The sequence below is a fragment of the Xenopus tropicalis genome, chromosome 4 (genome assembly GCF_000004195.4).
Source record: "Xenopus tropicalis strain Nigerian chromosome 4, UCB_Xtro_10.0, whole genome shotgun sequence".
In the NCBI taxonomy this organism is placed as follows: domain Eukaryota; kingdom Metazoa; phylum Chordata; class Amphibia; order Anura; family Pipidae; genus Xenopus; species Xenopus tropicalis.
The window spans coordinates 79,609,571-79,628,151 of NC_030680.2; the positions used below are offsets into that span (position 1 = coordinate 79,609,571).

The following is an 18,581-nucleotide window of genomic DNA, read 5'->3' on the forward strand; positions in this document are numbered from 1 at the left end:
CATTTCACTGTTGGCGAATTGTTTTGTGAAACTTCTGTGAAAATTCACCACAGAAAAATTCAGTGCACGTAAAAAAAAATTGCCTCGCTTCAAAAAAGGTTGCGGTCGTGTCAAAAAAAAGCGAGGGTGACAAAAAAAGACACGGGCGACAAAAAAGATGCTAGCAACAAAAAAATTGCACAACAATTGCGTTTCGTGAACTTTCTTGCTGTTTGGTGAATTTTATGGCAAATCGAAACGGGACAGATTCGCTCATCACTATAGATGAGTTATTTAAACTTACAACATTGCTCAAAACCGCAACATTTTTCCTAAAGCAAGATTCATGTGGGCTATGAGCAAAATTTATATGAATAAAATATCAAGAATAGCACATTTCATCTGCTCAAGGACTAGCACTACTTGCACACTTCACTTTGCTCCATGCTCATTAAAATGAATCTAATAATACACAGGTATCGGGTAGAGGTTCGGGCAGAGTTAAGGTATAGTGATCTGAATAACAGGAAAAAAACCTTATGCAGAAAATCCCAGGACCCAAGCATATATATTAGATCCAATAACTATTTTAAACATTTTTTGAGAAAAAAAAACTGCAAAAACAGTTATACTAAGGACCTGGTCACACAGGGATTGTGTGAGGGAATAAGTAGGGGGCACCTAAGGCGGATGACTCCTTCAGGCAAGGGCTGGTGTTGTGCAGTCAGGGAAAGGGGCAAGAACATGGTGACTAGGGTGCAGAAATGATCAGTGAAAGACAAGAGGACAGAGTGGATGAAGAATCTATGACAGATCTAGGGACAGTGCATCAGTGCTCAGGTAAATGCCAGTGCTCAGGCACTGGAAGTGAGGGCTGGGCTTATATAGGGCAGAGGCTGCTGGGGTGATATAACAAGGACCAGTATACAGGTAAATGGGAGAATAAATGAGAGAAGAGCACTTGCTGGTTGCTCTCCTGGCCTAGTGGTTAGGGAGAGCAGCCAGCAATCAGGAGGTCCTGCGTTCAAACCTCAGTAGAGAGAGGCCTGGATACCGGGCGCAGCATAGGAGGAGGGCCTGCATGACTGGGCAATGTGAGCACCGATTGGGCAGCTCAGACATGGTCAGCAGGGGTTAAAAAGGGGGAGCAGAAGGAGGCACCAAACAGTGCGTGGGAAGGTAGTTAATAGAAGAGCAACTGCATGAATTCCCACCCACCCTCCCCATTTGTCAATTCTTTTGGTGGAGAAAATTTGGCACGATTTGAGATAAGGATAGGGCCGGGGTGAAGCTAGATCAGACCCAACATAGGGAGGCTAGATAGGCTACCCATGGTACATGCCGGGCATGTTGGTGTGGTGTGGGCAATACTGGACCGTTGGGGCAACCCCCGAAGGTGGGTACCCATGGTGATGTTTAATATGTTCAGTTAATTTCCCCAGGGCTTGGTCACGTGTGGATTGTTTCTGTTTAACAGCTATGGTGTGGATATTACACTATGCATACTCAATGAGCTAGGGGCAAGCGGCTAGTGAGCATTGCTGGCAGACTGGCAGAGGGCTTTACCAAGGGCTACCGATTGTTACCTATTGTTGTCAATCATTATTACCAATTGTTACAAAGTTTGCACTATGTTTATTAATGACGTTTCTGCTATGTAAACAATAAAAGTCTTCTTCTACATGACTGTTGTACAAATAAAAGCTGTGGCCGTATTATCCAATAAAAGGTGATGTCACGCGTGTTTATTTAGAACGATTGGAGGGAGGAGTGAACAATGGGTCATGCCCCTAATCAAGCCTTACAGAGAGAAGTTGATCTGCTCTCTTCTGAAGCTCTGTATTTCGGCATTGAAAGGCATACCTCTGTCTGAGTGCAGCTATGCAGGGGTTGGCACAAAAAACACGAAAGCAGACATTGACAGGTCAATCTCCGCTTCTTGTAGCTTCCTCAGGCCAATTCTATGCCTGTCAGTTTAGCTAAACAGACCTGCAGAGGAGAGATTATACACTGTCCTTGTGACCAGGGCTTTAGAGTAAAAGAATCAAGATTGCTCCAAAGCATTCCGAATAATAGATCCTAGGTCCACAACTAGGGTTAGGCAGAAAAGGCAACAGTGGGAAGGCACTAGGCAGGTACCTATTATTCCTACTCTTAGTCTGGGCACAACTCATTTGGGAGTGCACATATGCGAAGGGGCCAAAGTGACCAGCCAGGTTGCTTAGAGTGCCAGGTTGGTCCACCTCTGATAGGTCCCATATATATTAAACATTTCAATGTATAAATAGAAAGAGCAGAAGATAAATATTTATTTAGGGAATACATATTCCATAAAGTCGGTTAATTTTAAAAATGTTATGTATAGAAACACTTGATTAGAAGACTTTTCATTGTGTAAGTTTTATCATGTGATCATCCTTCCCTATGATTCATATAATACCTGCTTGCACTGGCAGTATATACAGCACATGTGAGTGACATTAGAATGATTGTGGCATTTTTCACTTCAAATATTTTGTGACAGAAAGTGACAAAAGAATTACAATGGCATAAGGAATTGTCTTTGTGAAAAAGCAAGATAATTATATATTGGTAATATAAAGGGGGCAGGAAATTCTAAATACCAACAGCATATAAGTATATGTTTAAGAAAACATACTTTTTTTACTTTAAACAATAAATATAAAAAAAAGTAGCTACAAAAATAGAAGTATTTAGAATCTTTAAAACAAGTAGATATTTTTCACATATCAATAGGAAATATCTAGGAAAGTGTGTCTGCAGGAAATCTGTATTCATATTAACATAAATAAACAAACAATAAATAAATAAACATTGACCGTGATCTTTTATAGGTTTGTATAGTTCAGACCAGTAGTGCTTTGGAGTCTGATATGTCAGAACCCTCCAGACTATGAATAATGCAGGTATGGGATACATAATCTGGAAACCAGTTATCCAGCAAGATCTAACTTATGGCAAGGGCATCTTCCATAGCCTCCATTTTAATCAAATAATTCTAGTTCTTACAAATTATTACCATTTTCTCTATAATAATAAACCAATAGCTTATACTTGATCCCAACTAAGATATAATTGATTATTATTGGAGGCAAAACAATCCTTTTGGATTTATTTAATGCTTACATGATTTTTTAGTAGTCAGTAGTCCTCAGGTCCCGAGCATTCTGGACTTAAGGTCATATGCCTGTGATAATGGTCTAGAGATACAATAAAACATTCGGCAAAGGTCAGATGGCTAGAAATTCCTAGGTTCCTCACTCTATCTTTGATAAATCTGCCCTTTACTGTACAGTAATGAATTGAAGAAATAAATGAAGTAAAAGCAAAGAAAAATGCATATTCAGTGACAAAAACGAGCAATGGAAAAGAACATGGAGTCTGCATTACACAGTACAGAAGTGAACTCCTTGTTAAAGTTGATGAAAGTATAGGAAACAGAAGCCCTGACCAAACAAAGAAACAGGAAAATCACCAAAGGAAATCAGCTGCGTCACTGAGCTGAGAATTTCTGAACGACTTGCATCGACTGCATTTGGAACAAAGCTTTAATCAACCATCTCAAATGAAACAATTATATTTAATAGGTAAGTCATTTTGTGATGTGTTTGTGATACTTTGTCGTGGATAACCTCCATCAGTCTGTGTTTAAGTTTGTCACGTTTTACCATTAAGCCTTTAACTTTTTTTAGATGAAGTGCAAGTTAAAGGGGGAAAGTACAATACGTGTTACATTGTTAGCAATAAGTCTGGCCAGAGGAGGGTAAAGCATTTCAAGTTAAAGCATTTTCAAATGTTGATTGTTTGTCTCAAAATAAACTTACTCAGTAAGTAATTTAGTTTAAGAATGTTCACTCGAGTAGACTTTTTTTAATATACTATAAATATAATACTTATGCATACAACAGTAGCCACTGATACAGGGATAGTTTCATGGAAAATAACTCACTATCAATATATATATTTATTTTAGTGTGTATCATATCATTGCTGGGCCAGGGATATCCGCAATGTCCAATGAGCTGCCATGTAAATGCCAAATGTAAAATTGAGAATGGAGCAATCGGTTGCTACTGCTCTAATGGATACACGGGGGATGGCATCAATTTCTGTCAAGGTACGTTTCAAAATATTTAAGATAATGTGTGTGTTTGCCAATATTCCAGAGTCCCACACAGAAAAATAACTAAAGAAGAAGGGATTGGTTTTTATCAAGTAATTATTTTACTCTCTGGGGTTGATTATATGATTCTAGTTGGGTGAAAATTGGTTTCAAAATGAGTAAACTTTAAAGTGACTGCAAACTGCGTGTTTTTCTTTACCCTAAAATATATATTTGTTGTACTATTTTGACTGGCAGCTGCCTATAATTACAGTACTGCTGTGTCTAATACTGACGATGGCATAAACCAATCCCCAGTTGCTGGTTTATATTTTGGGAAACTTTTTCATACCTTGCGCGACTTTATTGTACTTTGCGTGACTTTTTCGTACTTTGCGACAAAATTTGTGCAACAAAATCGTATTGTCATGCTGAGTATGAAAGTTTTGGATCCATTCAAGCTTCGTTGTCGTGACTTTCCTTGGGCCAGGTTGGAGCTGCAGAGTGCCATTGAGTCCTATGGGAGGCTTCCAAAATCATGCACAGAAAGATCAAAGTCAGAAAGGTTTTCCCACTGATTACAATCGTTCAGTACGAAAATTTCGGATTGCCAATACAATATTATCATGACTTATACAATTTTTTAGTAAGCATTTTTGTGATATTTGCGATCTTAAGAAATTATCGTATCCAATCCGAATTTATCCCATTCGGGATTTGAACTCGTGATTTCATGAATCTGGCCCTTAGTCTCAGGATTTTGACAAACTATGATTAAGTTTAATATTATATACAGTTTTTTCTTTTTCTATAGTAGGTAAATGGAGTGATAGATCATAGATAGATAGATAGATAGATTATAGCTATAAGACAGCTATAAGAAAATAAATTACAACTGTATTGTTAGGTTAGTAAGTCAATGATTTCCCTGAAGTAACAACTTAACTCAAATTACTTGCTGGCCAGTTAAAAATATACCAGTAGACATATACCGAAAAGTTGGAGTGAGAACACTGATAAAATATAAAGTATTTCAAACACTATAAAGGGAATAGTTGCCAAAGTTGTGTGCTGCTGAATAAGTACACAGAATGAACAGACATTTCAGACAGTCCCTATGTTTAGCAAGGATGGAATGGAAAAGTTGAAAGTCATAGATATTTCCATGCTTTACCTCATTGCCTCATGCAGGTCAGCATATTTCAGTTCTAGCCACAAAATTATCTGCATGGATATGTACTGTATGTTCTCCCTGTGTTTGTTGGAGTCTCTTAAAACTTAAAGGTGTGATTAATGGTTCCTGATTAAAGTGACCTTAGAATATTTATGAATCTGTGTAATTCCTGTAGGTATTTTTACCTATAAAAACTCATGTGAGATACTGAATATTGCCTGTAAATTGCTGTAATATGCTAGCAGTATATTAAAAGGCCAAAATATGTATTGTGCATAAATGTCCAGTAAATGAAACTAAAAACTAAACACCTACCTGCTGCTGCAGAGGTGAATTTATTTAGCCAGTTTAACCACTGTTTGAAGAACTACTTTTTTGGGGGGTCTACAACTCCCCTTGATAGTGCTTAGTTTAATTTATTAGACTTTTATGGATTTTTGTGTCATGCCATGTGTCCAGGAGAAGCACCTTCATTAAATATTCTTGTACAGTAAGTGCAGGGAGTATTCTGAATATATAAGGGGTCATTTCCAAATGCAAGTGCAGTGTGCAAAGTGCAATTTTGGATGCAATCTGCCTTGTTTTCTCCACAATCCAAGTGTAATCGCAGTCTCTGGAGGTTTTGCCCCTGCTGCATCTGTTTTTGTTGCATCAAAACAAATGTTATTCAAATAGTTTATTTTTAGCAATGTCTGGCCGTTTAAATGTTTTTTGCATGTCTTTTGCTTATTGACATAGCCCACTGTGGGAATCCTGGAAATAAGCTACGTTTAGGGTGGAGGTAGCTCAAGTGTTCCCTTGTGTCAATAGGTTCACATGTGTATGATTCACCTGAAGATCCTGATTCATCTATGGTGCTCATTGCAACTATATAAAAGTACAAGAATCTTGTTTGGAGCCAAGTACCTGGTCCCATTGCTCAAGTAATAATTTGCATCCATTTTAGCATGACTGCACCTCTGGCTACATTTGTAAATGAGCCCTATGGTGGTTGTGTAAACAGTCTGTTATTTAATGTTGCACACTGACACAGCAGCATAGGATGGGCTATAACACTTACATGGAATGGCCTTTTAAGAAATAATAATAATGTCTTTCTTCCTTAATAGAGGCAAGTTGAAATAGGAAATGTGGGCTCAATGTCTAAAATTGTGTATAAGTGAACATAAATCAGTGCCTAATGTATGCTTTAGCCTGTAGGAATAACAGTTAGTTAAACAAAATGTTTGAGGATAGTGTGCCTTTAATGGCAGATGGTAATGTAAAATTGCAGAAACAATTTTCCAAATTACTAAGCTTTAGGAATAGAGGTACAGTATTTGAGTCTGCCATCTGCACATTTATTGTATTCCCTTTGCAGTTTAGGATTCATTTTACACTGTACAATCCCATAGTAGCTGGCTCCTGGAAAAAATACAGAGATAATTATAGCCACTGAGAGAATAATGTAGAATTCTGGAATATAAAAAGAGAAAAATAAAAGATCTCATGGTGCGTGTTGACATTAGCAGCACTAGACATGTCAGAGTAGCCTAAAGTGTGACACTGGTGACAAGACTGAGATGATGCAGAAATACAAATGATTAGGGGAGACTATTATAGAATAGACTATTCCTGACTAAAAGGACAGCAGAAAGGTGAGCATAAAAGTCAACAAATAAACTTACTTTACAAGGGAACAGGAAAGTGTCACTTTTTCTTTTCTAGTTGTACAAGTTGTCTGGTGAAACACAATTGTCTTGAAAATAACTGACTGAATCTTACAGCACCTCAGGTTCTTTTATAGGAACTTCTGAAATATTCTTTCCAGTCCATTTTTAAAATGTAACATGATTCTACAATCTATACTGCAATTCTAACATTAACAAAAATGCTATGTGCATGTAGACAGACAGGTAGAATAAATATGTTCTGCTGTAGGACATTTGATCCTTCTCTAAGATGGGGTGGTTTGTACAGTACAGTGTTCCCCTAAGGAAATTCAAAAAAGAAGCAAATATTTACAAACCTGATCAGCGGAGAAACTATATATATATATATATATATTGGCAATGAGTGCATGTCAGATTATCACAGGCTTCTGCTGATTTCTGAGAATGATTGACTCAAGCCTGTGTATGAAACATTAACCTTTCCAAATAGAGCTGCTAATGCATTAACTTTAGACCCTCTGGCATTACAATATCAATTTTATTAAATGTCAACCTCCAGCATATATAATCATTTTGTTAGATGTATTTATTTATGTTTCTAGGTGGGGTTTATAATCCATTTAGGTTTCCCTAAACAGACAGGATATAACATTAAGTAGCTTGCTCATACTATTTGCATTTTATATTGTAGCTTTGAATTTGATTATTATTATTATTATTATTAAATGGTGTATTTTGTGCATGTTAAATATATTTAATGAAATATACTTCTGTGATATGAATATAGTATGTGCAAAGTAGTCTCCTATAGCAGTCAGGTAGTATTTACTGGTCACACTTTTTAAAACAAATATTCCATTGATTTCATGGGTTACTCTACCTGGACAAACTTTGTGCCTTTTATTACATAAACAGTATAATAAAGGTAATTTTTATATTCAAGGCCTACTCCCAAAGCCTTTGTGCAAAGCTGCACTTTTACCCTTCTGTTTGTTCCTGTTGTTCACCTACTTAGACTGTAAGCTTTGCAGGCTCAGACCTCCTTTCATTTATGTCTCATCTATGTATCTTAGAATATCTCATTTAATCTCTGTATATTTATTAATTTCAATGTTTTTCTAGATGGTATTTTTCTGTATTGTAAAAATATGCAGCACTGTGTATACTAGTAGTGCTTTATAACTAAAGGTATACATACATACCTAGTTAATGCAATTCTCCTCAAAATCTAGATCTTTAAAATAATCATTCTGTTCAATCTGCTGTTGCATTAATATTTAAATGGCATTGATTGACCATTATGCATACCACTTAAAGATCACTAATTGAAAATAGGTTGACTGTGTACAAGAAAGAATAAGGTAGAAACAGGGTAAAGAGAGAGAGAGGCAGTTTGTGGTATATGAAGTGTGTGTACCCACCTGTGGCAATGTGCATGGTAGTGAATCTAAGTGTGGCTGTGAGAGCAAGTGTACAAGTTTGACATACAGCAAAGTCTTGGGAAGTACAGTAAAAGCTCTAAGCAAAAAAAGAGAGTCAGCAGCAGAAAGAGACTTCCATTTGCATATTCATAGACAGTTTCATAATTTATACTGATGAAATGTATGTTATAGATGTCTGGCTAGTAACCATGGGGCAGTCATTTATAACACTGTGTGGCACGATGGAACTAGACAATTGTCTCTAGTCCCACCACCAATAATTTTGGAAATGTGAAGTTTAAATAGAACATTTGAAGCAGGAGGCAAAATCACATGAACTACACATGATGTAGCATTTTACCAGCAAAATTCACAGTGATGACATGCACCCATGTAATGAAAAATAAAGATGCATTTGTATTATGAAAACCCTGTATTTTCTTCTAAAAAAAGAACAGTCAAAAAAGTTAAATTACATAAAACTGGGAACCTTAAAAATACATCAGAGAAGCTACATGTTTCAAGGGGAATAAGGATCATGTTACTATGTATACCCTTGAATATAAGAAAAACTTTAGTAAGTATTGCTTTTTCCAGATTATTAATACTGATGAGTGAATCTGTCCCATTTCGCTTCGCCAAAAAATTAGTGAAACGGCATAAAGGCGGTGTTCGTATTATTGCCATTTGTTTTATTTCTTCTCTAATCAGGCACCACAGGAAAAAAATACAGATAATTGGTTGTTGTTCCCATAAGACAAGAATCAGCTTCATCAAAAGAATATACAAAAGGATGAGGTCAAGTACCAGTGGGGATTATAGTACACGGTACAGGGATAGGGGATCAAACATAAAATGTGGGATTAGCATTGAGCGAGGGAGTCCATTTTTCTTTTCTACAAATTAACATGACACAAGTTAACATTCTGCAACTCAGCAGTAAGCAATAAAGAAATTCCCCAGAGCTACAAGTATTCTAGATCTGAATTTTTCTGTTTTCCATTAGGAGCACTGATCTAACCTTGACTTATTACAGTCAGAGACATTTTTCTTTTGTGTGGATTAGAAAGTGTTCACAACACATGTAGTAAATATGTGGAATTTAGTATATAAAAGTATTTATATTAATGCATACAAACATCCAATTTATCAAACTGCATATATAGTTTACATATATTTACAACTTAATTGACTTTTCATTCAGTCAAGGTGGTTTTGCATGTTCATCAAAGAATGACATAGCAACAAAATTGGATCTTTGTTGTTATGATCCATTCAAAGGTTACAGATAAGAGTGAATAAAGGAAAGAAAAATGAAATAGTCAGTGCTAACAAGAAGCAGCATAATATCATTCACCTTGACTTATGTTCCATCCATATGTTGTCAAGTGTTCTTTTCATTCATCCCCCTTTTCTTTTATGTGGGATATTTACAGTATAAAGCACCTATCTGTTTAATCCATGTTTTTTAAAGATTAATCTCTATTTATTATGATATATGGCTCATTGTATACCTAATAAAGAGAAGTAGTGATAAGAGTTCACAGGTTTATTACGGCTATCATTTTCAGAACTAGTTTTTCATTGACTGACTTTCAAGTTAGAAAAAATCTGGAGTTTTCTCTGTAGTTCCTAGCTTCTTTATTTGTGTTATCAGTTGTATTTGTAAGGTCATAGTCAAACATAATTTACTCAGTGATCTTTTAACATTTATCATTGCCAGACCTGTTTAAATCCATGCACACAATATGCCCTGGTTTTGTTACTACAGGTGCACAGTATGTGAGTATGTGACAATATTCACCAAACATATGTTTAAAAAGAGTAGAAACAAATTTCATGTATAATATAGGAGAGATAAAATAATGATGCCATACTAGTACAGCTGTGGGATCAGTGAGAAAACTAAGGACTATAAAAATCCTAGAGGACAACATCTAGCTGATGGACTGCCATTCAGGAATCCTCATCTTAGCAAATCTATTGCAGGGAAGTAAGGAATACATAAATACTAAAATAATTAATGTAAACCCTTATGGAATAGATTAAATGTATTCTTTAAGTGAATCTAAGAAAATAACATAATATTGTGTATAATAAACCACAATAACAAGACAACATACACTATACAAACTATGCCACAGATATTTACAAGGATGTAATTAGTTGGATAATATTTACCACTCAGCCTCACCTTTGCTCAAGTCTCAGAGACTTGTCTAACCGCCAAGGAATATGCTATTTTGTCACAACAATAAAAAAACAATGCATCCTCACTTCCAACATCGAATATATGCCACTGTGGCTCTCTGGTGTTCAATCTTGTTTTATGTTATAAATATAGAGTTCAAATATTTATAAGATAACAGCTCCCAAACTTTAATTTGTCCATTTTTTTGTTAAACTGTGACATGTCATGGTAGTAATACCCTGAAGAAGATGCCCTGCTTTGACTTAAAATCATATTTTCATTTTGGATTTTGTTTTTGTTCTAAATAATATGTAATACATATATAATATATATATATGTATATGTATAATATATATGTAATACAGTATATATATATATATATATAAGACATACAACTGCACATTGCTATAGACTTCTTATTGTTCATTAATAACCTTTCAAGAGCTCAACCAACTCAGTCTTATTCTTTCCAGATACCTGAGATGACTTACAGCAATATACTGTATGTACACATGGAGTTTCTACTATCTTCATATTTCTGTATTCTTGACACAATTTAAGAGATACACCAAAACATTTTCTGTTCACTCTGATGACTTACAAAAGCATTCTTTCAACGTCTTAAATAACAAAATGTAATATATTTCTTAATATATATAACATTAAATTACAAAAAATAAATAAAATTCCCATTGTTACAAACATATTTTAAGTGCATATTCTGCTGAAGACAAAAAAAAACCTGTTCATTATTCTCTGAAGAACTGTAGACTACTCTGTTCTTGCCTGTGTTGGGCTGTGATATAAATGCATACACGGAAATATCAAAGCAATGTCCAAAATTACTTTCCTGCTACAGGATTCCATACAATGATGGCATAATAAAATGTTGATCTAATTCTTGAAGAATTCATAGGGGTAGTGCCATCCCTTAGATGCCTGACTATGATATACTAGTATACTGACATTTGATAGTTCCATTGCAAGAAAAGTATAATACATTGGCAGCAGAGCATAAAATATTGAGCTCAAATACATTATTAATGTATCTTAATAACTAAACAGTAGGCAGCAGAGCAATGTTTTCAGAAAAGAAAACCGTGTCAGTTTCTATACTGTATAACTTACTAGTAACATGTACATATGAGAGGAGAGGAAAGGAGTGCTAAGTAAGAATAGATAATGCATTTCAGGAAATATCATGTGTAGAATGGTTATTTGCTTTACTGAAAATAGAATACAGTGATTAAAAGTTATAGTTACAAAACATAAACAAATGTAATTACAGATATGGAATCTGTTATACAGAATGCTGCTACATGGGAGTAGTTACTGTTGCTAAGTGGAGGTACTTGGGGGAAAGATAGCACTACAGTACCTGGGAGTAAAGAGCTCCTGGAACAGATATTATGCAAAGAACTGTGTATGCATTAATTGTATGCATGATATTTTAAAAGAAAATGTTAGACATCCTAAATGAAATTAGTCAGTGAGCCACACCCTCACAAGTCCCAACTGTAGTCATTTAGATATCAGATGCATTTTACTTTTTCAATATAAAGTGTATTAATGGTGCAAGTTTATCATATGCCACTAGGTCTCCCATCCAAAGAGTTCACAGATTTGCCTAATTGCTAGCAGATAGGCACCCTGTATATACTGGAGTATCATACTCTTCTGCACACCAAGAAGGGGTTACATGTGTTTATTTATTTTTTCACCAATCAATAATGAAGGTTACTGCATATAAAGTATAGTATACTGTTTTTACCATTAAGTTAAAAATGTGCTTCCTGCACAGGAAGAAAAAAAATCTTAATCCTTAATATCTAATTTCAATTTGTATAGGGGACTAACAATTCATAGGGGTGATTGAGCTCAGCACTGCTAGAATCATATACCCCAAAGAATAGAATGGCAGAATTAACACATCTATCTGGTATGACTAGTGCTCATTTTCAAGCATAGGTGCTATAATGTAGTTGCCTATAGAAACTCCACAGTAATTCATTTTGATTGCTCTACTACAAGTAGAAAATTAGAGCAAAGATCAGACTGTTTGCCATAGGAACTGCATGGGTGATGCTCAGTTCCTATCTTAGTAACTATCCCTTGTATATCTAAAGTTTGTATGCACATTATTTGATCTATATATGGATATGTAAAAACAGAAAAAATCATATCAATAGAAATATTTCTATATTCAAGGCGCTTGTTAATAATGCAAATCATTTTCAAGCAGATGGTTAGGAAAATGTAAACTTGCCCACAGTCCTGCGGCTAAATGCCACCAACAAGCACAGCATTAATAATGAAATCTCTCTCTTCTTTACCGCAAATTCACATATTTACTCTGTTAATGGATTGCTGAAAAAGTAACCAAAATAAGTGGCTATTTTAGTTTGTGTGAGATTGAATTTAGTGCATCATTTCAAGTATTGAATCCATCATTCAGACAAAATATTCACAATTCAGATATGTTTTACCACTTTGATTAAAAATAAAATTGAAATTGAACTCACTGTCGGTTTACAGTGTTGTTGATTTTAAAAACACCAAGTCCTATAGGGAACTGGCTTGTAGAGATGTAGCGAACTGTTCGCCGGCGAACTAATTCGCGCAAATTCGCGGACTTTTGCCGATGTTCGCCACTTTGGGTTCGCCGCGTTTTTTTTTTGCCGCCGCGTTTTTTCGCCTTGGTTTTTCCGCTTCGTTTTATCGCCTATGCATATACATAGGAATAGCTTGCGGTTTTTTTTGGCGTTTTTATTGCCCTTGATCTCCCTCCTGCATGCCACTGTCCAGGTCGTGGCACCCTTTAAACAACTTTAAAATCAGTTTTCTGGCCAGAAATGGCTTTTCTAGGTTTTAAAGTTCGCCTTCCCATTGAAGTCTATGGGGTTCGCAAAGTTCGCGAATATTCGCGAGTTTTGGTGAAAGTCCGCGAACAGGTTCGCGAACATTTTCGGGCGATGTTCGCTACATCACTACTGGCTTGTAGCTTTTTCCAATTTTTAATGTTGTGCTGCTGTTTATCCCTTATCTTAAAACTGTATTCCCTCCAAGGTCCTAGGGGTTTGCGGTTTTGTTAGGTTACATAGCTCTTCTAAACCAGCCTAGACAAGGTAACAATTGAGACCACAACCCCTGGGTTCCTACCTTCCCTTTCACTGTGGTATTCTCAGGGCTTAGATAGCAAAAAGTGAGATAGTAGCTTTCTTTGGGAATATCTCCACCATCTATTTTTTCTAATTTCAATGTTATCTTTAATCAAGGTGGTAAAACATATCTTTTTTAATAGTTTATTTACGTGAATATTTTGTGGGAATGATAGATTCAATACTTGAAATGAAGCAATAGTTGCTTTATCAATATAGCACTTTATTGAGGTAAATACGTTGATTGGAGGAATCGCTAATTTAATATCAGTCACTTTATTAATAATTGATTTTTTAGTAATTTATACTTCTGAATTTGTGGTGATGAATTTTACACTGGGCACTTTGTGAGTTAAAATCATTGTGAAACTATTACTAGACATATTTTTAACCACCGAGATTTTAATAGGGGTGAATTTTTTCTACTTGGGAAATATTTTGATTGTGGAAGTGAGAGAAGTTGTTGCCCAGGTATCAATTGTTGAACTGGGGTAACTACAGGGGATAAGTGATTATATCTGAATAATTAATTCACTAACAAAAAGGGTTATCTTTTCTCTTCTTAAATCTAATACAATTATATCCTGTATATGTATGGCTTTTTGATGATATGTGTTGATATCCTTGTTCATATATAAACAGAACAGCTCACTAATGTTTCCCTACTTCTATCATTTTAGAAAATTATCTATTTAAACATATTACTATTTTATAGCCCTTCAGTTTTGTTTTTAAAATAAGTGAACTTTTTGGAGAAGTTTCTGTACACAAATATGTTGACATTTTATCAATTAGCAGTTCAGGTCAGAAGGAAATGTCTGGGTGGAGAGAACACTATGTGCTTATCTGATGACAGTGAGTCATTCTAAGTGGAGGAAGTAAAGCTTTACTTGGAATACTTTAATACAATCTTTTATTACCTTTGAACATTAGCATCTTTAAAACATATATGTATAATAGTAGATGTAACAATGCAATAACTGAGTGAATTATGGTTGAGCAGGGCAGTCCAGCAGCATTTAGTGACCCTTTAGATGTAAAGTATTGTTACCTTGGCTAATGAAACTGTTTAATTCAAAAAGCATTACCACAATTAGTCAGGGGGCAGGGGGTTATTTTTCTAGTGGCCTTTACATTACAAATATGTAATGATAAATCTGACTTTCTGCCTTATACCTTCACAATAAGGTTATTCCTTGATTATGCAGATAATTCAGAGCATTATATAAGATCTCACACCCTAACTTATTGGATTCATCTGTACAAAGCATACATATCCCTGATTAGTATTACGTGAGCATGCATAATAATCCATGATCTATAACATACATACATATATATATAGATACATGACATCATGGTACATTTCATTCATTCAGTCATACTTTTTCACAAATGCAGATACAATAAGGTGAATAAATAACCCTTGCAAGTTCTACCACATTATAAAGAAGCATTGAACCTGTCTGAATTTTTATTTTCCAAAGCTGTAAGCATTGTTAGCAGGTTTCCCAGGAGAATGAGTTGCTACTAGGTAAACTTAGAAAATACCTTTGCTGGTACAGAAACATCAGCCAGGTATTTGATGTCAGTTGCAGAAGAGTATACTTGAGCTGACAGCAAGCTGTTTCTGCAAACCTACATTTTAAAGTGCTTTACATTTATTTCTGAATGCTGTCTCACTCTATTATAGCGTCTTAGATAAAGATACCTTTCCATTTCTGTTGTTTTCTATTCCTTTGAACCAATTATAATAATAAATAACATGTATATTTTACAACACTTATAATTAACAACACTTTGGGGCAGATTTATTAAGACACAAATTTGAATCCCAAATGGGAAAAATTCGTATTGGATACAATCATTTCTGACGACCGCAAATTTTCGCCGTCATCGCAACTTTTTCGTATTGAACGTTCGTAAATGGTGGGAAAACCTTTCCGACTTTGATCCTTCTGTGCATGATTTTGGAAGCCTCCCATAGAACTCAATGGCACTCTGCAGCTGCAACCTAGCCCAAGGAAAGTCACGATACCGAAGCTTGAATGAATCCGAAACTTTCGTACTCGGCGCGACAATACAAATTTGTCGCAAAATTTTATCGCAAAGTACGAAAAAGTTGCGACGGTGCCGAAAAATTTGAGCAAGATATGAAAAAGTTGCGGCGGCAACGAAATTGTCGCACAAATAACGGTCATTACGAAAAAAGAGCATTCAGACGTATTCGGAGCGTTCGTGGATTGATAAATGGAAGACTTTTTATACATTTGTTTAAATAGATTAAAATTAATGTTAATAATTTTGCTTCCACATCCAGTGTGTTTGAAACAAATTTCTGTATTGATTAATGCCATGGGATTTTGAAGCTAGGGATGTCTGAAAGTATTTTTCCAATGCACCACGTTTGTGAATGAGATTTAGGGATATATTTATCCTGCTGTTTAAAAAGTGGAGTAAAACATTACTGGTGATGTTGCTCATAGCAGCCAATCAGATGCTTTGCTTTGGTTTTCTAAATCTAATTGTTGATTGGTTGCTGTGGGCAACATCACCGGTAATGTTTTACTCCACTCTTTACACAGCATGATAAATATACCCCTAAATATTTTACTCCACTTTTAACAAAGCATGATAAATATACCCCTTAGGGGTTGATTCACTAAAGGTCAATAAGCGTTATCGCATGTTTTTTTGCATTAAAATTGACACGATAAATAACGGCCGATTCGTCAAAGTAATTTCGCATGCGTTAAATAGTGCGCTACTGCAATGCATTAATTTTAATGCGTGTGTTAATTTGCGCATAGAAATAATACTAACGCATGATTCACAAACACTTATGAAGCATTAAACGCGCTAAATATCACATTCGTCTGTGCGAATATTAACACCTACTTGGGGCAGGCGGTACTTAAAGAAAATTGTGGTTGGTGAGCTTTTGGCAACACAACATGGAATTTGCAGTGGGATTTTTTTCAAGTATGTGTTGTCCCTAGAGTGATGTATCCTCCAGTTTTCAGGGAAATGGTCATTTTCAGAAAAGTAGTTTTACGGACGTAATGGATACGTGCGTTAAATTGTGTCGTTAAATTGTGTCGTTAAATCATGCGCTAATATAGCAAGCAGCGAAAAATATATCACACACAGCGGGAATTAACGCACACACGGAAAATAACGCCTGTTCTTTTAGTGAAAGAAATGCGTTGTCGCAAAAAGTAAGAAGCGATAACATTTTTAGCCCATGCTATAAATAGCACTCGTTTTAACGCACTTTAGTGAATCAACCCATTAGTGTGATGCGAGACCCTGGTTATAAAAAAAAGTCAGAACCTGTATTTTTGAAATTCACAAAACTGTTGTTCTAGTGTTTCATGCTAAATATTAAACATAACTTGACATGAGTTTATTCGGTTAGGCTTATAGGAATAAGGTGTATAAATACAGTCTGAACATTAAAAATATATTGTTTTTACACATACATGATTCCTCTGATTGAGAGGAAAACACGATGGCCTGCCTCTGACTTGTATTGGCTATTCTCTCCATCCCTCTTAATGTCATTCAACCCTTTTTCACCTTGTTCTAAGTTGAAGTTTTGGATTGTGGGTGATGAATTCTGCTTCACATATTCTGTCCACGGCCCAACTATGTCTCCTTAAATTTACAGCAGGCATTAGGAATGTTACCAGCCAGTTCAACATAGGAGGTGAAAGTAGAAGGGCCAAGGGTTAGGTTGCTTCTTTCCTTATACTCGATGGGAGAAGTGTAAAAGAAAGCAAGGTTGATATGGGCAGAATAAGGTTAATGAATTTGCTAGCCTTAGTTTCAGCTAGCTCAGCAACCTTGAATTCCTTATATAAATATTTTTTTCACACCAATATAAATACCAATCTTTTTATTAAACCCTTAATGTTTTGTTTTGGTACATCTTAAGGAGTATATTTGTAAATTAGCATTTTAAAGATATGCTCTCAAAGGAGACCATGTTATCATCACTATACTGTAAATGCTTACCCATACTATTGGTGGAGATAAATGTCGTATTATTAGTTATTACCAGATTGAAAAAGCATAGGTATATGACGAATATAAGGGTAAACATTTGAGCAGACTCCTTTTATGAATATATTTAAACCTATTTTCGTTGTATATTAAAAATCATCTAATATGTCATACCTCTAAAGGGAAAAGTTGTGTCTGGACTGAGATCTAACATGGTTTTTCATCCATTTATAGAATGCAAAATTTAGTGTCTGAAAATGGTATCAGAGAATGAAACAAGGAAATGGTTTCTTAAATGTATGTTTTTTTTCTCTCAGCTTACTGATTCAATTTAAAGATTGTGGTTTTAAAACAGAATTTACAGTTTGTGTGTAAGCACTGATAAGAAATAGAATTTGTGCACATTAATTGATATATCAGGTAGCTGATCTAACTGAGTTTAAATCTCAGCAAACCTATGTAAGACTGTGTTTTGATTTGCCTGTGAATCGCTGCTATAAACAGTTGTTGGGTGGAAATGACTATTTTCCAAAGGCACAGGAAGTCTGAATAATCTTCTACTTATGTAATGATTGAATGTATTTTAGCTTAGCAATTAAAAACCCATTACTACCTTCAAGGTTTTAAAATGCGATCTTCTTGTGCAATTGTTGGCAAAGCTTCCCTGCTAGAGAATGACCCTGTTTAAAGAAAGATTAATTTTAATGTTGACGATAACAACAATTATTAACAAATTCTATTCTATTTTTAAATAGATATAGACATAAGCACAGAAGAATTAGACAGAGTGATCAATTAATCAATGCCTTCCTTTTAACAAAGCACCTTTTTAGAGACAGTCTGTGAAATTGTGTTGTCACATTAAATAGACTTATTGG

General features: G+C 35.2%; 1 protein-coding gene across 2 annotated transcripts in view; it reads left to right on the forward strand.

The window, feature by feature from the left end:
* Positions 1-3,493: 3,493 nt before the first annotated feature.
* adgrl4 (adhesion G protein-coupled receptor L4) overlaps positions 3,494-18,581 on the forward strand; it is an 84,278-nt gene continuing 69,190 nt past the window's right edge. For both annotated transcript variants that reach the window (XM_012961515.3, XM_031900871.1), the window contains exons 1-2: positions 3,494-3,587; positions 3,974-4,117. In XM_012961515.3, coding sequence (XP_012816969.2) covers positions 3,566-3,587; positions 3,974-4,117 — 166 coding nt within the window. In that variant the 5' untranslated portion in view covers positions 3,494-3,565. The remainder of the gene's footprint in view (positions 3,588-3,973; positions 4,118-18,581) is intronic.